Genomic DNA, 27,887 nt, shown 5'->3' on the forward strand with positions numbered 1-27,887 from the left:
TTACTTGACATCCTAGTTCCTGAATATCATTTTTTAGCAGTGCGTGGGCCTGGAAACTCTGGACCAGTCTAGTTTGGAGCTGGACCTGATGCTTTGTGCTTTTTTAAGACCAAAATATCGAGGCTCACAGCAGCTGTTACAGAGAGAGGGCTCATCATTTTTCAATGTAAAGTCAATTGGAGCCAGAGTCTATGGAGCCAGAAGTGTGCCCATGCTCACTTCCTATTTGGAACGCTATGGTTAGTTATATTCATTTATATTTACAGTCGGTTTACGGTTCGAAACCAGCCTTAATTCGTGCTGTTGTGTCGCCGGGCAAAACATTAGTTATTAGTTGCTGTAATGGCTTGATGAGACAGGAAGGGCATCTGGTCTAAAAAATAGTTCCTGAGTAGATGTAATTACTACAATGGCGATCATTATCTACACTATCCACAGTGTCCCCTCCACACTCCCACTGTTCACTGTGATTCATTCATAAAACACATACACTGACCAATTTAACATTCTCAAGTTACTGTGAGTTTGGCCCAGTAATGTTATGATTTGATAAGATAAGAGGTAAAGAGATGTATACAAAAAGTACAACAAAAATTAAACACATTTGCATTTGTTAGTTTAAAAAAATCAAATAAAGCTCATACAGATATAATGACAAAACTTGCAATTGCATTATTAAATTATTGCAAGTTTGGCTGTTTAAAACCATAAAGAGATGTATACAGGACAAAAAGAATATGAGAAAAACTATACAAATTTGTGTTTTTAGTTTAGAAAATCAAGCAAAAATCATGCAGATATAGTGACAAATTTGCCTTACTGCAAGTTTGGCAAAATAATGTTATGGGATTATCTATGTTTAAAAACATTAAGGATGTATACAAAAAGTATGACAAAAATTATAAGAATTTGTTTTTAGTTTAAAAAAAAATCAAACAAAAATCTGGCAGATACAGTGGCAAATCTTGTTTTCTGAAGTTATTGCAAGTTTGGCCAAATTATATTAAGGGTTCATTTGTTTTTAAAACCATTAAGAGATGTATACAAGACATAGAAATATACAATAAAAATTACACAATTTTGTGTTTTTAGATTTAAAAATTCTAGTAAAAATCACAGAGATATAGTGACAAATTTTGCTTTCTTAAGTTACTGCAAGTTTGGCCAAAATATAATGTTACGTGTTGGACTATGTATAAAACCATTAGGAGATTTATACAAAAAGTATGACAAAAATGATACAAATTAGTGTCTTTAGGTTAAAAATTCTAATAAAAATCTTGCAGGTCTAATGAAAAATCTTGCATTCTTGAGTTACTGCAACTTTGGCCAAAATATAATGTTAAGCGTTGATTGTGAGATGTATATAAAACGTACGCCAAAAATTATGCAAGTTTGTGTTTTTAGTTTAAAAAATCTAATAAAAATCAGGCAGATACAGTGACAAATCTTGTGTGCTTAAGTTTCTACAAGTTTGGCCAAATGATATTAAGGTTAGGTCTGTGTTTAAAACCATTTAGGAATGTATACAAGACACAGAAAAAGACGCCAAAAATGATACAAATTTGCGTTTTTAGTTTAAAAAAATCTAATACAAATCACACAGATATAGTGACAAATACACAAAATCCAGAGTTACTGCAAGTCTGGTCAAAATACAATGGTCTGTGTTTAAAATCATTAAGAGATATATATATAAAGTATGGCAAAAATGATACAAATTTGCGTTTTTAGTTTTAAAAATCTAAAAAAATTCTTGCGTCCTTGAGTTCCTGTAAGTTTAGCCAACTAATATTAATGTTAGGTCTGTGTTTTAAACCATTTAGAGATGTATACAAGACATAGAAAAAGACAACAAAAATGAAACAAATTTGCGTTTTTAGTTTTAAGAATCAAATAAAAATCTTGCGTCCTTAAGTTAGTGTAAGTTTGGCCAAATGATGTTAAGGTTAGGTCTGTGTTTAAAACCATTTCGAGTCGTATACAAGACATAGAAAAAGACACCAAAAATGCTACAAATTTGTGTTTTTAGTTTTAAAAATCAAATAAAAACCTTGCATCTTTAAGTTACTGTAAGTTTTACCAAATGATATTAAGGGTTGGTGTGTATTTAAAACCATTTAGAGACGTATACAAGACATAGAAAAAGACGGCAAAAACGATACAAATTTGCGTTTTAAGGGTAAAAAATTAAATAAAAAATCTTGCATGCTTAAGTTCCTATAAGTTTAGCCAAGTACTATTAAGGTTTGGTCTGTGTTTAACACCATTTCGAGATGTATACAAGACATAGAAAAAGATGGCAAAAATTATACAAATTTGTGTTTTTAGTTTTAAAAATCAAATCAAAATCCTTCATCCTTAAGTTAGTGTAAGTTTGGCCAAATGATATTAAATTTAGGTCTGTTTTTAAAACAATTTCGAGACATATACAAGACATAGAAAAAGACAACAAAAATGATATAAATTTGCATTTTTAGTTTTAAAGATCAAATAAAAATCTTGCGTCATTAAGTTATTGCAAGTTTGGTTAAATAATATGAAGGTTTGGTCTGTGTTTAAAACCATTTCGAGACATATACAAGACATACAAAAGACGACAAAAATGAAACAATTTGCGTTTTTAGTTTTAAAAATCAAATATAATCTTGGGTCCATAAGTTAGTGTAAGCTTGACCAACTAATATTAAGGTTAGGTCTGTTTTTAAAACCATTTCGAGACGTATACGAGATATAGAAAAAGACGCCAAAAATGATACAAATTTGCGTTTTTAGTTAAAAATCGACTTAAAATCAAGCGGTTATCGCGACAAATCCACACTGTTCCTCTCCCCCGCCACACTCCCATTGTTCTCTGTGTTTAATTGGCTTCCTCCCCGCGGCTGGACCCACCTGTACCCACGGCGCAGGCTTCGAAACGGGGCTCCTCACCTGCTCACTCCCCCCTCCATACCCCCCCCGCCCCACCGTACCCGCTAATGCCCAAATAATGAAGCCTTCGCCGATTAGATATTTTCATTTGATGTGCGTTTTAGAGGGGAGTTTAAAATGTCATTAGCAGGTCTATTTATACCCTGAATACAGAGGGGGCTGTCATTATCGCGGGGACGAGTTCAGACATGCGCGGGGTCGTCGAAAAAGGGGGAAAAAAAGACGGATTTTCCATTTGTGACACTTTTCATATCATGTTTTCTCGCCCGAGGTGTGAATTAAAAAGAGTAAATAATTAACAGATCGTAGAGAGAGAGAGAAAGAGGTAATATTTTCCAACAATGGTAAACAGGTGGAGGCAGCGTAAACAAGAGCTCAAATGAGGTTTATGAATTTTTATACATATGTTTTTTTATGTAATACATTATCATTTCAGATTTTTTTTGTCCTGAATTGTAATTTTTATGCTCAAAGTAAGAAATATAGAGAATGAATAAGAAATATATTGATGCTTACAAACATAGAACAAAATTTGACTTTTTCCTAGTGAGGTTTTGAATGGGACTAATATAGAATACATTGTAATATTCAATTAACTGAAATTTGTTTTTACAGTAATTAGTATTGAACAGCGAGGTTTTTTTTTTTTTTTTGGAGTATTTTAGTATCTTGACAACACTAGCAAATATTTTCAGTAGTAGTAGTAGTAGTAGTAGTAGTAGTAGTAAGTAGTATTCAAATTTGACTAAACCCTGTATTGCAAAGTAATCAAATTATCCAGATTTCGGAGTATTTTTGTATCAGTGTAGCTTTAATAAAGAAGGTGGTGGAGACGCTGGGAGGGCATCTGACGCAAAGAGACACTTCAGAACATGTCTGTATAGATTTAAAGTACAGGATTAGCAATGTTTTTTTGTAAATTAAGATAAAAAATATCAAGTTTCGAACATCTATAAAATACTATAATACCTATTAAATTGAATATTGACATTTTGTGAGCAATTTCACATGATTTAAAATGACAAAATTTGACATTTGTACAGTATTTCAAAACATTTAAACAGATATATTTTTTCAGCTTTTACTTTCTGACCAGAATATAATGTTAAGGCCCGGTCTGTGTTTAAAAAGTATGACAAAAACGACAAAAATTTTCATTTTTAGTTTTAAAAAATTGAATTAAACTTTTGTGTTTTCATCGCAAAATAGCTCTCTTGTCTAATTGGAATTGATAACAAAAGTCCAGAGTCTGTTTAACATCTCATTTACAGCAAATTTTCTGTTTGAAATTTGAAATCGGTAGGAAAGAAATGTAAATAAACCCCCGAGTACATTTGAATACATTTGAATAAAACATGCATATTTTACAACCGAATTAAATCTCGTTACATCAATTTAGTACTTTTTTTGGATTAAACAAACAAACAATAAAAAAAATAAATAAATAAAAAAAACAGTCTGACACAAAAAGCAGCGCGTGATAAAGGACTAAAATAGTGTCTTAGCGGAAGAGTATAGGATGGATGAGTCACCGGAACCAGGTTTGTTCTAAAGCCAAGCTGCACCACCAAGTCCTGCAGAGACTCAGATCTGGAGAGGAGCCATCATTCACAAAAAACACACACACAAAAACTACAACAAAAAAAAAAAAAAAAAAAAAAAAAACAACTATAGAAAGTACACATGGGAGGAGAGGGCAGGTGCTGGTCTGCAACATCACTAAATCAAAGGCAAAAATGTTCAAATTTCAATATCTGAGAGGTTTCAGTTTGAATTATTATCATAATCATAATCAGTCATTTGAATTATTACTGATTATGTTTTTGTCAAGTCAACTGTTGTGATTTTGAGCAATACAAAAGTAAATTTCAAAATTGTTATCGAAAATGTATGTGTGTATGGAAATATGAAGTGAAACAAAAATGTATCTAAAAATATTCCAACATAATATTCGAAAAGTTCAGTTTGTGAAGTTTGAAGTTTTTGCATTGAGTGGTATGAATACACATTGAATTAAAAAAATGAACTGAAAAAACGTGTTTGGAGACATGTATTTGAGAAGTTCATAACATTTTCGTCAAGTGATTGTAATGATATTGGGAGATACAAAATCAAACTGAATTGAAAATTATGCTGGAAATATGGTTGATCTGAACATTTCTGATCTAAAAATTTTAAAAATATTTGAGTAGTTCTTAGTGAAGAGACAGTCATTACAAAAAATCTAATGAAAATTTAAACTGTTATGTTATGATACTAGGTTACACGTAAACATACAATGAAATTTGTACGTACATTTTAGAATTACAGCTGGAAAAAAAGAAAGGAAAAAAAAAACCTGAAATCTAAAAATATTCCAACATGTATTTGAGAAGTTCATAACATTTTCGCCAAGTGATGATAATGATATTGAGTGATACAAAATCAAACTGAATTGAAAATTACACTGAAAAAATGGTTGATTTGAAACTTTCTGATCTAAAAATTTTAAAATATTTGAGTAATTCTTAGTAAAGAGACAGTTGTTACAAAAAATCTAATGAAAATCTGAACAGTTATGTTATGATACTAAAAAAAAAAAGAAAAAAAAAAAAGTGAAACCTAAAAATATTCCAACAGGTATTTGAGAAGTTCATTTTCGCACATTTTCGTCAAGCGAAAAAATCAAATCAAAAACATGGTTGATTTGAACATTTCTGATCTAAAACACCTGTTCTGTAAGTAGTTCATAAGTCTTTACAAAAAATCTAATGAAAATATGAACAGTTATGTTATGATATTAGGTTATACGTAAACAAATACAATACAATATTTGCGTACATTTAAGAAGTACAGCTGAAAAAACCTAAAATCTAAAAATATTCCAACAGGTACTTTTTGAGGAGTCCATAAGTAGGACATACGCCGGAAACCCAGCCTCATAATTCCAGCTCTCGTTCCAATTACCTGTAGCCATAAATCTCGAAAATGAAGAGGTATTCCTTATATGGTAATAGACAGGAAGTGGCTCATTAAATCGGCATAGTATTGAAGTTAAAGTGTCATTTCTAACAGTCATACCTCGTCTCGCCGCTTCACGTCTCCTCCTGAAATATTAAACGCCCTTAAAGTCCTTCTCCCGTCTTTGTCCGACCGTGTGCGCGCGCGAACGGATCGGATTCGAGATGTTCAGAACTAAAAATATAGCTTTAATAGAATCGTTTTGAGAAGGTTTTAGAAGATTTAAGACGGAGAAGATGGAGAGGGAAGGGGGGGACAGAGGAGAGGTGATGCTCGACGCGTGGATGACAATTGGAAATGAGTAAACTGTGAAATTTCATCGCTTAAAAATGAATCGTGTTTAAATTTGAAGGCAGATTTGGTTAAATTTGATATTTGAAACTGGAATTTTCTATAAATTTGCATTAACACAATATCTTTAACCTGAAACTGAAGACAAAAGAAAATATTTAAGTGTGGAGAGAGTTTGGAATGGAAAATAAAAGTGAAAATAAAGAAACGTTTTAACATAAAGAGATGAGAGCTTGTAAAATTTTATAAAACATGTAATTATTTTTGTTTCATGAAGCGAAAATCAAATAAAATTCTGACTTTTCAACACTGTGTTTCTCAGTTGGACGCATGTTGAGATCAGAAATAACGTTTGTGCACTTTCATTTGCAGCTTTAACCAAATTGCGTTGTGTGTTTTGTCCTCAAATCACGCAAGAGAATTCTGTTTTTAAATCCAAAGTACATTTGAAAGTAAATTTGAATCTATAACCTCGCAAAGATTTTTCTTCTAAATTATACATAAAATCGTCAGTGTAATGATCCGAGGTTCACCAGCGCATTTACATTGTGCAAATGCGTAGTGTCCTCCAGACTTTATTCTTAGAATCACACACAAGATCAGATTTATGTTAAATTTCATTCAAAGGAAATTAAAATTCTGACATGGTTCGTCCGAAGGTTTATTAATTTTAAAATAAAGTTATAGACAAAAAAAAATGACACTAATGCCATAAAATTTTAAATGTTTTCATAACGCTTTGGTCTTAAATCGACACACAAGATCAGAATTTTGTTTTTAAATTGACTTCAAAGCAAATGAAAATATATAACCTAAAATTTTTATGTCAGTTGCAAAGCTTTCTCTACAAAATAATATTCAAAAAGTGAAGCTATTACTACAAAATTAAAGGGTTTTTCACGTTGCATTTATATTGTGCAAATATTGTGTTACTTTGGTCTTAAAACTTCACGCAAGGTCAACATTTTGTCTTTGAATTTACCTCAAATGAAAATGAAATATAAACTAAACAAAAAAATCTGATTGGCAGTCTGATTGTAAAGCTTTTTGTACACAATTATACCCAAAAAGTGAAACTAAAACTGCAAAATTTAAAGCTTTTTCATGACAAATGTCTATTGTCTGAAAGTACAAAGAAGATTAGAATTGTGTTTTTAAATTTACTTCAATGCAAATGAAAATATATAATCAATATTTTCGATATAGTACCCTAAAACCTTTTGTTCTACAAAATCATACACAAAAAGTGAAATTAAACTACACATTTTAAAGCTTTTTCAAGACAAATCTCTATTGTTTAAAAGTAACAAGAAGATCAGAATTTTGTTTTTAAATTTACTTCAAAGCAAATGGAAATATATAACCAAAATTGTCAGTATTTGCAAAGCTTTTTCTACAAAATTATACACAAAAAGTCACAGTACCACTACAGAATTGAAGGATTTTTAACTACAAATTCCTATTTTGTAAAAGTACAAAGAAGAGCAGAATTCAGTTTTTAAATTTACTTCAAAACAAATTAAAATATATTGTACTTGGAAAGCTTTTTCTACACTATTATACTTAAAAGTTCAACTAAAATTTGCAAAATGTAAGGCTTTTTAACTAAGAATTTCTTTTGTCTAAAAGCACAGACAAGATCAGAATTCTATTTTTAAATTTACTTCAAAGCAACTTAAATTTGATATAACACTTTCTCTACAAAAATTAAGCACAACAAGTGAAACTAACACTGAAACGTTTTTAACAACAAAGTTCTATTGTGTTTTTTAAATTTACCTCAAAGCAAATGAAAATATTTAACCTAAAATTCTGCTTCTGATCTCTAAACACACAAAAACACACACACGAGACACAACATCGAGGGCCTTTTAACGCTAAAATAACCCCGAAACCTGAGTTAAACCCATGACACATATTAACACTTCCAGAGTAAAAAAAAAAAAAAAAAAAAAAGAAATGTTAAACTTGACTGACCGAAACCTCGATGCTGGAGACATTGGGGAAAGAGAACGCCGGCGCTTAAATCCTGCAGCATCACGTCCCTCCTGAACGCCTGGCCATGGACCGCCAACTTCGCGAACTTACGGGGCGCTTCGGGAAGTCTTCTCTCTTAAAAGTTTACGGAAAAGAAAATCATAAATCCATTCTTTCTTTTTTTTTTTCTCTCTTTTCTTTTCCGTTTTTAGAGGGGGGGTGTTTTTTTTTGGTTTTGAGAGCGCTCCGGACGGGTGGGAGAGCGCAGACTGCCGGTACAGCTGGAGGAGAGTGAAGGTGTGCGAGCGGAGGGAGGAGCGGCGAGTGATAGCGAGAGGTGGAGAGAGAGAAGGAGAGAGAGACGAGGAAGAGGAGGAGGAGGAGGAGGAGGAAAAGGAAGAGGAGGAGGGACCAGCAGAGGCAGCCCGAGCGCTTCTGTGTGAGCGCTTCTCAGAGCCGGAGACGAGTCCCCGCGGCTCCCTCTCTCCGCCGCTTTCACCAACCAAGCGCTCGTTTTTAGTTTTTTTTTTGTTACTCATAGATCCCATTGTGTAACTTTACTGGGTCCGTCGCCTTCTCGTTGCTATGGAAATGCCGTTGCTCTGCTTAGAATGACTTTAAACAGCTCTACTTCACGTTTTAGTCAGTTAAAAGTGGTTTTATAGCTCAAAAATACCAAGTTAAACAGGCGTTCTGACTGGGAGCGGGGTCGCCTCTCCGCAGATCTGACCTGTGACTTGAACCGGTTTGGTTTCCATGATGATAAAAAGGTTTAATCTCGTACTGTGAAACATTCCAGACAAAGCAGAAGCATCTACATAGAGAAAAGAATGAAACAAACCTTGCGTCTTTGAGAAAGTAAAAATAAAATGTTTTGATTTTTGATTTGATTTTGATACAGAATTCAGCTCGGGACTCGGGACAAGGGACTCGATTTCTTAAATATTCTAGCTGTTTTGAGCTGTTTTTGTGTATTTGTATATTTAGTTTGCTCAAAGATGGAACAGAAACGCAAAATATTTTGCTAAGATTTTGAAAAAGAATTTACTGATTTTAAGTGATTCAACTGATTTCTTAATTGTTCTAGCTGCGTTTGTGTATTTGTGTATTTAGTTTGCTCAAAAATGGGACTGAAACTCAAATGAAAAATAAGTCTTGACCATTTCAGCAGGTCTCAAACCGAAAAGTAAAAAAATGCATCTTTGAGAGTAAAAAGTAAAAGTACTTTGACTTTTGATTTGATTTTGATACAGAATTTAGCTGATTTTAAGCAATTCAAATAGTTTCTGAAATTTCCTAGCTCTTTCTGTGTTTTGTGTATTTAGTTTGCTCAAAGATGGGACAGAAACTCAAGTGAAATGTGTAAAAAAAATAACTCCGCCATTTCAGCAGGTCTCAAACCAAAAAGATGCATCTTTGAGAGTAAAAAGTAAAAGTATTTTGAATTTGATTTGGTTTTGATACAGAATTTAGCAGATTTTAAGCGATTCAACTGATTTCTTAAATGTTCTAGCTGTTTTTGTGTATTTGTGTATTTGGTTTGCTCAAAGATGTGACAGAAACTCAAATGAAATGTGCTAAAAAAAAAAATTAAAAAAAAAGTCTCTGCCATTTCAGCAGGTCTCAACCATAAAGTACATAAAATACTTTTTACTTTTCAATCCAGATTTACAATCCAGATTGTAATGTAGAAAGTATTAGAAAGTACAGACATGTGCGCTCAAAACGTTCCAGACAAAGCAAGAACATCTACACGGAAAAAAGAATGAAACGAACCCTCCAACAGAAAAGTTACACAATACATCTTTAAGAGTAAAAAGTAAAAGTATTTTGCCAAGACTTTGATAAAGAATTTAGCTGATTTTTCTCAAAATATTCCAGACAAAGCAAGAACATTTCCATGGAGAAAAGAATGAAAAGGACCTTGCGCCTTTGAAAAAGTAAAAGTAAAAGTATTTTGATTTTTGATTTGATTTTGATACTGAATTTAGCTGATTTTAAGCAAGTCAAATGATTTCTGAAATTTTCTAGCTCTTTTTTGTATTTTGTGTATTTCGTTTGTTCAAAGATGGGACAGAAACTCAAATGAAATGTGCTAAAAAAAAAAAAAAAAGTCTCTGCCATTTCAGCAGGTCTCAAACCATAAAGTACATAAAATACTTTTTACTTTTCAATCCAGATCTAAAATGTAGAGTAGAAAGTATTAGAAAGTACAGACATGTGCGCTCAAACATTCCAGACAAAGCAAGAACGTCTCCAAAAAGAAAAGCATTTGACAAACCCTGTGCCAGAAAAGTTACACAATACATCTTTAAGAGTAAAAAGTAAAAGCAATTTGCTACGATTTTGATAAAGAATTTAGCTGATTTTAAGGGACTCGATTTCTTAAATATTCTAGCTGTTTTTGTGTATTTGTGTATTTGGTTTGCTCAAAGATGGGACAAAAACTCAAATGAAAAAGCAGGTCTCAAACCGAAAATTTAAACAATGCACCTTTGAGAGTAAAAAGTAAAAGTATTTTGCTAAGATTTTGATAAAGAATTTGTCTGATTTTAAGCGACTCAATTGATTTCGTCAATGTTCCAGATGTTTTTGTGTATTTGGTTTGCTCAAAGATATGACAGAAACTCAAGTGAAATGTGCTAAAAATAAGTCTACGCCATTTCAGCAGCTCTCAAACCATAAAGTACATAAAATACTTTTTACTTTTCAATCCAGATTTACAATCCAGATTGTAATGTAGAAAGTATTAGAAAGTACAGACATGTGCGCTCAAAACGTTCCAGACAAAGCAAGAACATCTACACGGAAAAAAGAATGAAACGAACCCTCCAACAGAAAAGTTACACAATACATCTTTAAGAGTAAAAAGTAAAAGTATTTTGCCAAGACTTTGATAAAGAATTTAGCTGATTTTTCTCAAAATATTCCAGACAAAGCAAGAACATTTCCATGGAGAAAAGAATGAAAAGGACCTTGCGCCTTTGAGAAAGTAAAAGTATTTTGATTTTTGATTTGATTTTGATACTGAATTTAGCTGATTTTAAGCAAGTCAAATGATTTCTGAAATTTTCTAGCTCTTTTTGTATTTTGTGTATTTCGTTTGTTCAAAGATGGGACAGAAACTCAAGTGAAATGTGCGGGGAAAAAAAAAAAAAAGTCTCCACCATTTCAGCAGGTCTCAAACTGAAAAGTTAAACAATGCAACTTTAAAAGTAAAAAGTAAAAGTATTTTGCTAAGATTTTGAAAAAGAATTTAGCTGATTTTAAGTGATTCAACTGATTTCTTAAATGTTCTAGCTGTGTTTGTGTATTTGTGTATTTGGTTTGCTCAAAAATGGGATAGAAACTCAATTGAAATGTGCTAAAACTAAGTCTCAGCCATTTCAGCAGATCTAAAACTGTAAAGAAAAGTACTTTTTTCCTTTCAATCCAGATCTAAAATGCAGTTTACAAAATAGAAGAAAGTACAGACGTGCTCTCAAAACATTCCAGACAAAGCAATAACATGTCCAAGGAGAAAAGCATTTGACGAACCCTCCAACAGAAAAGTTACACAATGCACATTTGAAAGTAAAAAGTAAAAGTATTTTTCTATGATTTTGATAAAGAATGTAGCTGATTTTAAGCGATTCAATGGATTTCTTAAATGTTCTAGCTGTTTTCGTGTATTTGTGTATTTAGTTTGCTCAAAGATGGGACAGAAACTCAAATGGAATGTGCTAAAAAAAAGTCTCAGCAGGTCTCAAACCGTGAAGAAAATACTTTTCAGTCCAGATCTAAAATGTAGTGGAGCAGAAAATACAGACACATGTTCTCAAATGTAAAGTAAAAGTAAAAAGTATCCACTGAAAAATGTCCTTAAGTAAAGTCCAGATATCTAAAAATTGTACTGTATAGTAGTATTGTATTTTTACTTTCAGTTTGTAATTACAACTGAAAAGTTCAAGAGCAAAAACAGCTTTCTCTGTTACAAAAAATTGCCATATTGTTTTCTTTCTTTCTTTTTGTTACCATCTCCTACAGATATTATCAATGACAATAATGTGTCTTGTTTTTATCAATAAGGATCGACTGAATAATTTGTTATCAGTAAAATACATTTGGCTTTTGACTCTTCAAATGTTTACTGTGATTGAATAGATTCTGGGGTATTTTTTGGAGTTTTTTTGGAGTAAATTTTTAAACCTGTACTTGTACTTGTGCTTGTAATAGTTTTGTCAAAACACTAAAATTTCAAACTCAATTTTGATCCTAAGGAATAGACTCGATACTCAATACTGATTCCGATACCACGATGATAATAGACACAATCTTTCTTTAGACAACAGAATGTGATTTTCAACATTAAATCATAGCGCTTTCTGTTTGAATTCCCATGTGGTTTTATATGTTTGGAATCCCTCAGTGGTCCTGGTAGGTTCCACAGTCGTCCATGAGTGTTTACTAGTATCAATATTTATTTAAATGAGTTTCTAGTTTGATAGTAGTTTTAGTATTGATTAAGTATTTCAGTACTTTTGACAACCATAACTTGTAATTGAGTATAATTCTATTCGTGTCATTAGATTTTCAAGATTTATTACAATTTGGAAAGATTTTAAGTACCATCATTTCCATCCAGATCTTCACAAACATGTTCTGAAAGTTTATTTGTAGGGCTGAGATGAGATCTCGTGCCACAAGATCTTGCGAGACAAAAATGGTACAAGACTGTGCGCACATGAGAAAAATAATCTTGATTTTTTTTTTTCCCCATTTGAATTCTACAAAAAAGATTTAAGCGCTGGTGGGTTGCATGTTTTGAGAAGTCGTAGTACCAAAAAAGCACTGCAAGAATGAAGTAAATACACATTCTGAAGCCAACTCTGGGACTAAACCGGACTACTTACATTTTAGAAATGACGTTGAAATCTCGTCCTGTCTTGTTCTCATGGACCCAATCTCGTGTTTTGTTATTCAAAGTGCTTTACGCAATAAGAAATACATTAAAAACACAATGCAAAACATAAATAATCATGAAAGCTTTTTTTTTTTTTAAGATACACACAACATAGATAATATGGATTTCAAAAACATATGTAACAATACAGTTTGTGAAGAAACACTAAGACCTAAGAAATCATTATCTTTGTTGGGTTCAGATTCTATATTTTTACCTGTTTTCGTGTTTTCATATTTCAGACTTTTCATTTCAGATCACATGTGTAATCACAATTTTGCTTGTCAGAAATCTGCCCCCTACTGGGGACAGAAAATCAAAGAGAGTTATGAATGGTAGCTTTAAGGGGAGACACTACATGTGTTTTTTGGGTCAGTTTGGTCTCTTACACTTTCTTACGTTTATGAGAATAAACTACAGACCATCTTTTAAACTGATATCTCTAAATTTAATTTAATTTAATGTTTCCTATTCACCTGCAGTTTCACTCCTACAATTTTGGCAGCAGTATTTGTACTTTTACTTCTTCCTACCCCCTTTTATACATACTGAACATGGTGAAATCCTTTATTATTGTCTGTGTATTTTAAAGGGCCAATATTATACTTTTTTATGATTTATGTTATAATGTTGTTTCATCATCAAAAACAGACCTTTTATTTATTTGTATTTGGATTGAGGGGTCCATGAAAGAGTTGTGTTTTGTTTCATCGACACACGTTTAATGCACAAACTCTGCATTCTTAGGCTGAGCTCTTCTCTAAAACTGAAAACACTCTGTTCCACCTTGTGATGTCATGTGGCAATACAGGAAGTGCTCCACTGTGTTTTTACACTCCAGACACCTTCACGGGAATCATTTGGATCATTTCAGCCCTGGAATTGCCAATCTCTACTGAACTAAAGGTAAAAGGTAGTGGTAGAACAGAGCATTTTGAGCTTGAGATGTAGACAGACTAATAATGCAGGAACACTCAAACATGCGTGTTTTTTTTTTCTTCTTTTTTTAAAATTTAAACTTTATTAGTTTTGCATAAGTAAAATACAAAGCCATTTATTTATATAAAAGAACAATGTAAAGAAAAAAAAAAAGAGATAAAAATAATAATACTGTATTTTTCTGTCTATACGTAACTCTGAAGTATACGTCGCACCAGCCAAAAATGCTTAATGAAGAAGAAATAAACATATATAAGTCACACTGGACTATAAGTCAAAGTTTTTTGAGGAGATTTATTTTATAAAATCAGAGACCAGGAACCGACATTTCATGTTGAAAGTCAAGTTCTAGTAATAACAATAGAAGAGAGAACAACAGACTGTTAATGTCACATATGAACAGTTCTTCAGATAAACTATAACATAAACAACAGAACAGAACAAGTTTAACAAACTCTCCATCTCACTCCAAATCACTAAATCCATTCAATTCTTCATCCTCTGTGTCACTTCTGAGCAACTCCACAACCTCCCGAGGTAAACAGAGCTCCGCTTCCTCTTCTGTGTAGCTGTCGTCAGAGTCAGCATCAGTTCCAGTTAGAATTATTCCGGCCTTTCTGAATCCCGACAGGATGGTTTCGGTTGTCATTGTCCGGTTGCCGTGAAGCGGTGTGCTCCATCCCCGCCTTTCGCTAGTCTCTCATGTTTCTTTTTCATTCCAAACTTTCTTTTTGCTTCTCGAGTACCGTTTTTGGCTGCGTATTTTGTTACTTGCAGTTTGTAATCTGCATAATATGATTTTCTTTTTGTGTGTTTCAGTTTTTTGTGTGTTCAGTTTTCTCAGTCGTCTTTATAAGTTTGTTTAAATTTTCAATTTTCAGTGGGAGAAAAGTAATGGTGCGATCGATTGACATCATACAGACAAGACAGTGGCTCTTTCTGCAGGAGACATGCGCAGTAGAGTGAAGTGACAGTGGTACAGGAGGAACAGGAGCAGCAGATACTCACACACAAACCTAGAGCCTCTCATGACATTATGAAAATTTTAGATATAAGTTGCACTGGAGTATAAAGTATCAAAGGAAACACCCAAACCATGAAAAAAAGTGTGACTTATAGTTCGGTAATACTAATAGTAAAAATAAAAACAGACAGGAAATAGCAGAGTCTTCATTTGGGACTGAACTGTGCTTTTTACTCAAGTACAAATGTCCAGTCTTCTTTCCACCACTGCTCACAAGCCTCACCCACACACTTTTAATGGGACAGCTGAAGTAGGAGCTCCAGCGTGTGATTGTACTCGTGTCTGCTGTACCGGGCTCTTTCTTCCCGTGACAGTTAAAAGCGTGTCCCTGTGCCAGGGCTGGAGCGGCAGGCGAGGGGCCCGGGGACAGCTCTGGAGGGCCACCAAAAGGAAAGAGAGATGTTAGAAGACCGGGAGAGGGATCACAGAGAGACGGGGGTCTGGAGTGGAGGTGTGATCAGAGACGCAGTGGTGAAGAGAAGAGGTCAGAGGTCATGGTGTGTGTGTTTGTGCTCGTGTGAGAAGAGTATTTTTAGTATGCATAGATATTAAAGGACCTATGTTACAGAAAAAATAAATAAATAAAAAAATCTTGTGAGCTTTAAGTCATGTTAGAATGTTGTTGTCTCATCAAAAACAAACCTGGAGTTGTGTTTTGTTTCATTCACACACGTTTGAGTAACTCTTTATTATTAGTCTGCCTACATCTCCAAAGCTCAAAATGCTCTGTTCCACCTTGTGATGTCTTGAAGTGGTAGTTTTCAGGTTAACAGCTCCTTTTACCTTTAGTTCAAATGAGATTAGCAATTCCAGAGCTGAAATCATCCAAATAACTCTCTAAGTGAAGGTGTATATGGAGTTTAAATCACACAATGAAGCACTTCCTGTATTACAACATGACATCACAAGGTGGAACAGAGAGTTTTCTGTTTGAGAGAAGATCTCAGCCTAAATATGTAGGATTATTGTGTTATATTGTGGCGTATGGACCACTATGGAACTTAACTGGATGATTGAAGGATTAACCAGACAAAGACCACATAAAAAAAACTACAACAAATAAACAATGATTTAATGCTGAAAATCATGCTGTATTGTCTAAAGAAAGAGTGTTTTTTTTTTTTTTTTTTTTTTATCCTTGTGGTATTTAGAATCATATATATATATATATATATATATATATATATATATATATATATATATATATATATATATATATATATATATATATAATATTGTTGTATATTTGTTTTTTTTTTGTTTGTTTTGTTTTGTTTTTTTGAACACGCATATTTAAAAAAAAAAAAAAAAAAAAACAGTATCAAGATATAACAAAAGGCGTAAGAAAACAAACCAATAATGATATGAGAATTATATAAATGTTCCAGGCCAAAATGTTAAAGGTCCAAACACACTACAGGATTTTTTGACTTAAACGATTCTTTAACATGCGACAAAAAGCGCAGGCGTATATGGCTCCGGACAACAGGCTATAAAGTTGTGAGCGCGATCACGTCAACTATTTCCTATACTTCATTTACATGATTTTTTAAAGCACAAAATATTGTCAGTAAAGTCCACAGGAAGTAGAATCTCAATCTCTAATCTGCAGCTTCACCTCGATCCATGCGCTGTGTGGATGTAAACAGACACACTTGAGGAACTATTCCCACCTTTTTACTTTTAAAGAACGCCTCAAACTGGATTGTCAGCACAGTTTTGTGGGCTGGATGTCATTATTTGTAGAGGACAATTTCTATGGACAATGTGGATGAGACGCTGCACTTTAAAGTTACCACTTTACGAGAAGTGAGTAATAAAGTCTTCTTATTATTTTCTCTATATCCCAAGTTTGTATTTTGCGTCTCTGTGTCCGTTAGTAGAACACAAACAATATCCTTCATGTGCCATTAGTCCGCCTACGAAAATATTCAGATTTTAATTGTATCGGGTTTGGACTAAAATATCTTAATGCCAATCCAGCTCAGGTCGGATTCAATCACTCTAATAACGTCCCAATCCACACTCTAATTCTGATCCCTTTCCAGTGTTAAATAACGTATTCTATGCATTCCGTTTCCTTATCATTTGATCAAGATGTGTACAATTCATGCTTTGTTTTGTTGTTATAGTATCAAGGTTATTCCACAGTACCGAGTTTAGTATCATTAGTATCAACACTGGTCAAAACAACTAAAACAAATCAAATGATGAGACGACTCTCCCCCATACTAAGACCCCTCCTGTCTCCGTTCCTCCCCGGCCGTGATAGTGTCTACATTAGTGATCGTGCGTGGACATACTGGCGGTTGCATGTGTGCGTACGGACCGATGTGAAGGAGGAGGGGGGCTCGTGAACACGGCTAATTGAGATGGTCTTGTTAGCGGTGCAGGTGGACTCAGACCAATTGAATTTTGCTAATGTTTAGGATGCGTGAAATGAACTTCTCCGCTGCTGTGTGCTTACCTCACAGCTCACGGTCAGACGGGCATAATGACTCCTCTGCTTTTGTCATCGGCTCGTCTCGCACAGATTCTCAAATAGAGTATAGTCGTAAGTAGTGTTGATGCTAAGGGGACAATACTCAATACTGACTCTGAAACCACAATGACAATAAAACACACTCTTTATTTAGAAAGTAGAATGTCATTTGCAACATTCAAACACTAATTTGACTCCTGTGAGCTTTAAGCCATGTTATAATCAGTGTTGGGAGTATTGCATTATAAAAGTAACGAATTACTGTAATGCACTGCTTTTGCAACGCAGTAATGTTACGGCATTACATGGAAAAATGGTAATATTTTACTTGGTACAAATGCTTTTTTAACCTGGATTGAAGTGGTGGGTTTTTTGTTTTTCTTCATACAAATTCACTAAAATCATCGCGATATCAGCAGCGGTGAAACGCCATTCGTTATGGTTCTGAGTCTCAGGACGGGCTCGGAGGTGCGCCCAAGTAAACCGTCGGGTGAAGGAGAAAGGACCGGCGCAGAACTCCACGCTCCAAGGGGCGAAACGCAGTCAACGCCCGATCGCGCTTTGCAGACACCGGGCTTTAGGTTGTATCAGGAGCAGTCCTAGATTCCAAGTCCTAGTCCAAGATTAGTCCTGGTTTAGACCTGGTTTAGTCCTGGTTTAATCCTCATTCAACTCTGGGTTGGTCCTGGTTTAGTCCTGGTTTAGACTTGGTTTAGACCTGGTTTAGTCCCGTTCAATTCTGGTTTAGACCTGGTTTACTCCTGGTTCAGTTCTGGTTCAGTCCTGGTTCAGTCCATATACGGCCCAAAAGTTTGGCACAGTCTTCACACAGTTCTTTTGGTGAGAGTAACTTAAAAGTGCTGCAATAGTCGTGTAACGTTTTACATTTAAATGCAGTAATAATGTAATGTAACTAATTACTTTGAAATGACAGCAACAAGTCATAAATAAATAATGCATTACAATTTTGAAGTAACTTGCTCAACAGTGGTTATAATATTGTTATCTCACTGAAAACAGATCTGGAGTTGTGTTTCGTTTCATTCACACTTGTTTGAGTAACTCTTTATTATTAGTCTGTCTACATCTCCAAAGCTCAAAATGCTCTGCTCCAACTTGTGATGTCATGAAGCAATGGTTCTCAAGTTAACAGCTCCTTTTGCTTTTAGTTCGGTAGATTTGGCAATTCCAGAGCTGAAATTATCCAAATGATTCTAGTGAAGGTGTATGGGGTTTAAAAACACAGTGTATTACCACATGATATCACAAGATGGAACACAGTCTAATCATTTCTTTTCTATTCCCATGTGACCAACCACGGGACCAACAAGGTTTAACACACAAACCCTGCATATTTAGCCTGAGTTCTTCTGTCAAATGGAAAACACTCTGTTCCACCTTGTGATGTCAGTCGGTGTTTCAGCCCCAGGCCTGCTGTTCCTTGAGTATGTGTGATTTAAATTCGTTATTGTTCCTCTTGAATCCTGCTTTGAGGGCCCCGGTTCCTGATTGGTGGATTACTTCTGCACCTGTCCAATCCTGCCTCACCTCCTGCCTCTTCCCCCTTATTTAAGGAGATCACCAGCACCTGTTCGGAGCTGCTGGCCTTGGTGGCCAGTCTGCCATTTTATGTTCGTGTGTGTAATTTAGTTCTGTTCTGTTTTGTGCCTTTTTTTGATTTGGTCACTCGATTCTGTTTGTGGGCTTATGTGGATTAATTTGAGAAACTTGTGGTTTAGTTTCGTGTGTGTCCCTTAATTTTACCACTGACACGTTTTTGTGTAAGCCTTCTACAGAGACTTTACTTCAACGTGTCGCTGAGATGATTTAAACATGTTTTGGCGCTGTCTTCTTACCGATGGAGGCAGAACGACAGCGCCATCTGCAGTCCCACTTCCTCAGGACAGTATCCCAGGTGTGCGAGAGTAAATAAGCCCCCTCGTCCCGGTTTATAGTCTTGTGGGCACATTTCCGCATTCTGATTGCCTCTTTAATCGAGCAATGATGTTTGTTTTCCTCTGTCCCAGTGATGTTTGCTCCGTGCCGGTCCAGAATGTGCTTCTCTCTTTTACAGTGTCAGAAATGGCCATTGTAAAATAGAATTGTTCCGGTTCTGCTTTGTGTTTTGTTGCTCGTGTGCACATCTTCTCTATTTCCTTCTCGCATTCTGTCCCATGTTCCTTTTTTTTGTCGACTGAACGCCCTTCCTATTTCCCCGATGTGTGTTTTACTGCCGGACACACTCAAAATAAAGGATTACTCAGACATGTGTGAATGAAACGAAACACAACTCCGGATAAGTTTTCGATGAGGTAACAACATTCTAACATGACTTAAAGCTCCCAAGAGTCAATTTTGCGTAACGTAAGACTTTTAAAACCATCCTGCGTTTGAAAACTAACCGGTAGAGCTGGATTGCCGGGCTCGGTAATAGTCTCATATCACATCGTTGTGCTTAAGCCTGGCCCGTTTCACACACTGTCCACCTGCAGACATGTGTTCACAGACCGGGCTCTTACTTCCTGCTTCCTGTGGGACTTTTCCAGTTGAACATTAGGCGGTGTTTACATGAGTCCTGACATTACAGCGCTCCAGGCCCAACAGAGCAGCTCCGGGGGACAGGCCGGCGCTCCCCTCTCTCTCCGCCCCGGGCCCCCCCCCCCCGCCTCTGCGCTCCGGGGGCCCGCGGACGTACGGTTCGCCCCCCCCACCTCTCGTCTCTCCTCTGAGGCTGAAGGATGAGAAGTGAAGGCTGTGTCAGTGTGAGCCTCCCACACACAGGAGAAGGAGCAGGTCAGGAGGAGCAGGTCTGACTTTGACATAAGACAAGTTGGGTACACGCCTATAGAGGACAGCACCATCACAACAACTGTACGTCTGATTAAAGGCACCTTAGAAACTGACTGGGACGGTAAAGGAGCCTGTAAAGAGACTGAAATCATGTTATAGCACTGTTTGTTACGTTTGGGCACCTTTTTGTTTTCCCCTGTATTATTATTTTTTTATGTTTATTTTTTGTAGTATTTTTCCCAGTTTTGTTCAGCAACTTATTCTTATTTTTGAATGTTTAAAGTTTCTTTTTTGTTTGCTCCTCACTTCCACCTAGAAGCCTTTAAATTGAGCAAGCTCGGCCCTCTGTCCCTCTCTCCTCCTCCCTCGCTGTGGCTCGCCATTCCCGGTGAGCCCGGACGTCCTGTTTTCATTTTATATTTTATGTAGGGATAGTTTTTTTTTTTTTTTTTTTTCCACTGGCTTTTAATAAGTGACATGTATATTTCTTGTTGAGTATTTTACTGTTTTTCTATGTTTTTAGTAGCTGTATTTTATGTGTTCCATATATTTCTTTTACTGCGATTGTTTGTCTGTCCTGTGTTTGTGTACTGCACTTTGGTTTACTGTAAAGTTTTTAAAGTGCTTTATAAATAAAGTTGGTATGGTATAGTTTTTGGGTTACTTTATTGTCAGGGTAGAGACAGCGTCGTTATTTTACCTTGACTCACCAGGGTCTTTTCTTTTCTCATTTTGGACCATGTCAGGTTTTGCCTCCAAACTGCCTTCAAATGACAAAAAATGCTATAATATGTACATCTGGGGTGGTCTGAGGTTGTTTGGAGACGTTTACGGCAAGTTTTGATCAAATCCAAAATTTGTTCAATTTAGAGCTGAAAAGACAGGGTCAGTTCCTGAAGAATAATCTCATTTTTGGCTATGTCAGAGTTTTGGCCCCAAACTGCCTTCAAATTAGTCTCATTCATCACTTTGTAGAAACCATCTGACCTCGCAGCATTATGATTCGTTTGCTCGACAGTAGGCGGGTACTTTTTTTATTTAACCAATCTCTGCTGTTTGGCCGTGAGGTATGTAATGCGCCAAATCCCGTAGGAAGAAGGGCAGTAACGTCTTTCCCCTTCCCCTCGGGAATCGTTGCCAACACAGAATAAATGGCTCTTTGCTGATTGGCTGGTGCCCGGACTCGCACTTCCGGGGTTTTTACAAACCGTCTAGTGTATCCTGATTCCTGACATAGTCGCTGGAGAGAAATGAAATTAAGCGGAGGCACTAGGTGGCGCCAGCGTGGCTACCTTCAAATGACAAACAATGCTCCTACATGTACATCTGGGGTGGTCTGAGGTTGTTTGAAGACATTTCCTGGAAGTTTTGAGCAATGTCAACATTTGGTTAAATTTATTTTTTTTGGAGCACGGGTTAGGGTCTTTTTTTTCTTTTGGTTCAAATACAAGGAAAATATAAAAAAAAGAGGAAACAACATTATAAAATAAATCAGAAAATAACATTGAATGTTTAAAGCTCACAAGAGTCTTTCATTTAGACTTTTAATTTAGCCAGACTGGCGCCACTTAGTGCCTCCTCTCAATTTAATTTCTCTCCAGCGACTAGGTCAGGAATTGGAATACTCTAGATGGTTTGCAAGAACTCTGGAAATTGTGACTGCGCACCGGCCAATCAGCGAAGAGCTGAACCAACCCGAGGTGCGATAGCAAACTGCATACGCTCTCTTCCTTTGGACTTCCTTTGTCAAATACAAACTTCTCATTTTTTGACAGACATGTTCACTCTCTGCTTTGTTTGCTGTTGTGCTGGTAATTACTTTGACACCCCTGAGCGTTCCGGCACATTACGTACATCACAACCAAATAGCAGCGATATAAATAAAAAAGTACCTGCCTACAATCGATCGTATAAATCCTAATGCTGCGAGGTCAGAAAGTTTCTACGAAGTGAAACTGGCTGATGAATCAAGCTACCTTTTTTAATTTGCATTGTATGTCTGTATGTGTGGCATGAGTACTTAAGAAAATTTGTGTTTTTACCTACCCCCTATCTTCACCCACTGCTCTGTGCTATCTCAGTCTGGTCACCACCTCTTCCTCTTCATCTCAGGTCCAGAACCGTCCAATCAGGTTTGTTTATTTCAGTGACACATGTGAATAAAAGCAGCTCATTGGTCATTTGTCTTTTCAAACAAAATCAAACTTCTCTTACCTCAAATGTATTTCATTACTTTGTATTATTTTCCTGTCTTTCTTTCTTCATCTTTGTTTTGATGTGGACAGACCATGCTTGTCTCTGATTGGCTAATCCACCTGTCAATCACACCAATCTGAGCTCACATCTTTGTAAACTACCGGAGAAGTGTGTATTCTTGGCTAACCTGGCACCGTTTTAGATCCTGGCTCTGAAAAAAAAATACAAAGTTAACAAAAATTTGAATGGAAAAGAAATCTCCCAACATTACTCCATCAAACCACACAAGTCTTTATTGGTGTCCTTAGTGTGTCCTCTGCAGAACACGTCATATTTCCAAAGATAAGCAGAAAGAATGAAAGTGGATACAAAAATACCAGAGATCAGGCTCCACGGGGTTTGGCAGTTTAGATTGTCACACGGTCTGACCTACAGTACAGTCAGGAAACATGCAGCGGAGACACTTACCACCGTACAGATGAGGGGATGAGCCATGACGTGCAATGGAACAAAGCTCGTTCGTATGGCCCGTTTTATTTGGAGGCGACCCATATTACACTATTTTCCAAGTTTCCTCATCACAAACAGACCTGGAGTTGTGTTTTGTTTCATTCACACATTTTTTTCCACACAAATCCTGCATATTTAGGCCGAGACCTTCTCTCAAACTGAAAACACTCTGTTCCGACTTGTGATGTGGTTTGTGGTAATACAGGAAGTGTGTTTTTAAACTTCATACACCTTCACTAGAATCATTTGGATCATTTCAAGCCTGGAATTGCCAACCTCTACAGAAGTAAAAGGTGGCTGTTAACATAGAAACTACCACTTCATGACATCACAAGATGGAACAGAGCATTTGGGGCTTTGGAGATGTAGACAGGGTTCCCACTCCTTTTCAATGACAAAGTGTCTAAACTTTTTCATGACCTTAAGTGAATTTTCCATGACATAATGGCACCTACATGTCTAGAATTGATCAGACTTTAAGGTCTAAATCTGAAATGTTGAAATGTTAACTCTTTCCACTCACCTTATGGTTTGGTATTATAGTTATTTTAAAAAATTCAAAAGAAAGAGAATCCATCTCTAAAGAAAAATGGGGGACTCAGACACCATTTATCTCCTATGTACAACTCCATCCTCAAACCAAAATCAAAAAAACAAGAACAATAGCTGTAGTCAGGTCAGGTTCAGAGGTGTGGAAGCTCTATTATGGCCCTGAATGATTCTGCTAATATGAGCCCACACTCAGTGCAGTTCAATAGGACTAACTAATAAACAGAAACTATAAACAAGTAGGTGTGTCAGGCTGCGTTCAGACTGCAGCCTGAAGTGACCCAAATCCGATTTTTTTTTGGCCTCTATGTGACCTGTATCTGATCTTTTAATGACAGTCTGAACGACACAGATCCAATTTTTTCAAATGTGACCAAGGCCACTTGGATATGTGGTCCTGAAACCGATACATATCTGATCTTTTGACATGCGACTTCAGTCTGAACGGCCAAAGCGCATTCATCCGACCTACACGTTATCAACAAGCCACAAACGTCACTATTCTGTGCTGAAGTCAGCAAAAATTGTTAACGAACTCCATGTCACTGAAGCGAAGCACATCACCACTCACCACTCTTGGCTACGTCTCCACATCCACACGTTCCTTTCAATGGACGTCGCTGCCGCTGCCCCACAAAACACCACGGCCAAAAACCTCGTCCTTCTCCTTCTCAATCTCCTCCTTAAAACAAGTAAGTTGTTCATGTTCTGGCTCTGGTACGAGAGGAACTTTAAAATCTCCAGGTGCTCAATGCTCGCGTCCATGTTTGGACAACTTCCGTAAACACAGAGCACACTCGCTGTGGTTGAACTCATCGTGTCCTCCAGTGTGCATGCAGGACACTTTCAGGACGTTTAATGTTCACACTGTAGTTCACATACAAGTCACATTTAATTGGAAATGTGAACTTCGCAAAAATATCGGATTTCACAAAAAAATCGGAATTGAGCGTTAAGCCCTGCAGTCTGAATGTAGCCTTAGTTTCAGAGTAGTTTCAGTGTAGTTAGCTCCTCCCTTCAGACAGATATAAGGAAGTGTCCACCAGTGTCTGACCACAACTGAAGAAGCAGTTTGGATGAGCTGCAGAACATATTGAATTTCTCCTTTGCCGTGGATTCTAGCTGGACAACTGAGGGATTTTTCACACATTCAAAATACTGTCAGTGTATTTATTGTCGTTGCTTTGAAACAAATGGCGAAGATGTTTAGAAATAATCATAATAGTCTAATGAGAACTTAACAGAACACTGTAGCTGAGTGAAAGAGATACTAAAATTCCATGACTTTTCCAAAACTTTCAATGAATTTACAAAATTCCATGACTTTTCCAGGATTTCCATGACTGTGAGAATGTGTGAATGGAACAAAACACAACTCCAGTTATGTTTTTTGACAAAGTAATAACATTCAACAGTCAATTTAGCATAATATAATATTTTTTTTAAAGAAATTGTACTTTACTTTCCTAGCAGCAAACTTCTACTCCAATGTGAGTAATATTTTTTTATTGAACTAACAGAAAAGTTTTGGTTCCTCTTCCCGCTGTGAGCAAGTCTACAAACAGCTAAAGTTTTATGTTGACAATATGAAATAATTGGAGCATTTGTCTCTAACTGAAAGCTCTGCTCTGTCTGAAGCTCTGTTACTCAAGTTAGACTTTAATATGAGCTTAAAGAACTTAACTGAAACTACAACAGGCGAGTTGATGTGTACTGTTAAACATAGGGTGACCAGACTTTCAGAATAAAAAAAAACTGGGACGTTCCTAGTTTGGGTTGGTTGGTAATAATAAAATTGTGAAACGAATGAGTAATTACGGGACATAGTTCTGCACTCAGCACTAATGTGAGTCAGTATAGTCACATTTCTTTGTGTTTTGATCAGTTAGTCACTACCAAAACCAAACACCTAAAGAGAATCAGGCTCCTGAAAATGTGTCGTTGTCGTTGTGTCGTTTTGTTAGTGTTTTATTTCTTGAATTTTCAGACAATCAAAAAAACAATGTTTTTTTGTCTGTGTTTGATAATGTGTGCATTATGTTATCATTGTAAGTAACATTCGTACAATAGAGATACATATAGAACTCCCCCAGTGTGTTGTCACCTCAAAGTATCAATACAATTCCTCAAAATGGAAAAACATAAGAAATATTAGCAAAAGTGCATTGTGTAACTATTCTGGTGATTGTGTCTAATGCTTTTCTCCATGGAGATGTTATTGTTTTGTCTGGAATGTTTCACAGTACGGTATTAAACCTTTCTATCTTCATAGAGACCAAACCAGACTAAGTTACAGGTCAGATCTATGGAGAGGCGACCTCGCTCACAGTCAGAATGCTTGTTTTTCCAGGTATTTTTGAGTTACAAAACCACCTGTAATTGAATAAATGTAAAGCAGAGCTGTTTAATGACATTCCAGGCTGAGCAGTGACCAGAAAAGTTACACAGTGCACCTTTTAAATAGTAGTCTGAAAAGTGGGAGTTCAGTTTTCCTTCTGCTTTTGTGTCTCCAACCAAAATATGATATGATTTTTCTGGAGCTACCACGAGTCATGCAAAACCAAACCTCACTCTACACTGACAGGACGCACTCACGAAATCAAAAATAGAAAACTCCAAACGCGACATCGGAGCCGTTTCAAAAATACCGGTTACATTTATGATTTTCAAAACAGCTACGAAAACAAAACGATAAAAAACAAGTGGAGTGTGCACCTTCCGAGGCTGTGACCGTCCATCATGCATCAGGGCTATGCAAATGCCTAAAAAACGACAATAGCAGCAAAAGATACTGACAATATTAAATAGAAATAAATAAATAAATAAATAGAAGTATCATTTCACAAAAAAAACACATTCAACTGTCACTGTACAAAGACATATCTACGCAAGAGTCAAAATGGCGGCAATTCAGAATATTTGGAGATTCATTTTGGTTTTGAGTAAATTGAGTTTAGTTTTAAAGAGGAGGTATTATGAGAGTTGTGCCATGTTCAAACATCATTCCCTCATCCAAAAACATGCCTCAGACTGTTTTAGATGTCATCCATGCATGTCTGAGTAATCTAGTGATCTCTTCTGGGCCCTATTCTCTGGGTCTTTGCGTATCATGCTTACATGTTCATATTACATCTGATACATCACTTTATATCTGTTTATTTACAGCGCACCTGTTCATGTATATCTTTTGCTCATTTATATACGTCATACATGTTTATACTTTCTATAGTACCCTGAATATTTGTTCATAGTATATTCTAGTAAAGTTTTTCATGTAAACTTTATAATTGTTTACAATACGTCGGCTTGTATATCCCCCATGTATATTATACCTCATTCCCACCTGTTCATACTAACATATTTATTTGTATATATTCACTATAATCTACACTGTAATATACTGTATATTGTCTATGTTGTGTATACTCCACATTTTATAAATATCGCACTTGCTGCTCGTTGCACTTCTGATTAGATGCGAAATCACATTATGTTACCTTGTATTTATACATGTGTATAGACAATAAAGTTTAATCTAATCTAATCTATTCAAAGCCTCTATACAGTTAGCTGTACGAAGCTCCGCCCACAAGCCTACGTCACTCATGCTCCCACACGACAATTCTCCATAAATATACAAAAACATGACGCAAAACGATATGCTACAACTTCACAAATCTGATGCAGTGTGCAGTATTTTCATTAGCAGGATGCATGCTGATTGTGTTGTGATAGTGCTCTGAAGGGGGAGTGACTTACCGTTTTTACTTTTTACAAAGACTTATACTAACCTTATAAAACATGTTGTTTATATAGTATTTTCAAAACATTAAAAGGTAACATGGTGATCTTTATATGTTATGTGTTAGCAGTTACTACCACATAGAAGTAAAATACCCCCTCTTTAAATGATTAGGCCTAGTAAATTGTCCTTGTTTCAAAGTATTTAGAATGTTTTTATATTCAGTGGTGAAACATAATGATATGGAAAAGTACTTAGTTACTTACTGTATAATTAGTTAAAGCACATTGTGGTGTGTCTACTTTTACTTCACAATAATTTAGAGCAACTGCTTTAGAGCAAGTCCTACTCCACTACATTTTTGAACTGGGTTAAAGTCAGTTTCTTTTCTTTTTTTTCAGTTTTTGTTTAAGGAGAATGTTTTTGGGTTTTGTTTTTTGTTTTTTCCATGTCTTCATTATGGATCATGTTTTGGATTAGTTCATAAAGTGTGTGTTTAAATTTCATATTTTAA

General features: G+C 35.7%; 1 protein-coding gene across 1 annotated transcript in view; it reads right to left on the minus strand.

The window, feature by feature from the left end:
- Positions 1-8,275, minus strand: part of etv1 (ETS variant transcription factor 1) — a 58,409-nt gene extending 50,134 nt beyond the window's left edge. The window contains exon 1 of the mRNA XM_055164031.1: positions 8,200-8,275. Within this exon, the coding sequence (XP_055020006.1) occupies positions 8,200-8,260 (61 nt within the window). The 5' untranslated portion in view covers positions 8,261-8,275. The remainder of the gene's footprint in view (positions 1-8,199) is intronic.
- Positions 8,276-27,887: the final 19,612 nt, after the last annotated feature.

Source organism: Boleophthalmus pectinirostris, unplaced genomic scaffold, assembly GCF_026225935.1.
Source record: "Boleophthalmus pectinirostris isolate CB_2022bp ecotype Guang Dong unplaced genomic scaffold, ASM2622593v1 HiC_scaffold_6, whole genome shotgun sequence".
NCBI classification, from domain to species: Eukaryota; Metazoa; Chordata; class Actinopteri; order Gobiiformes; family Gobiidae; genus Boleophthalmus; species Boleophthalmus pectinirostris.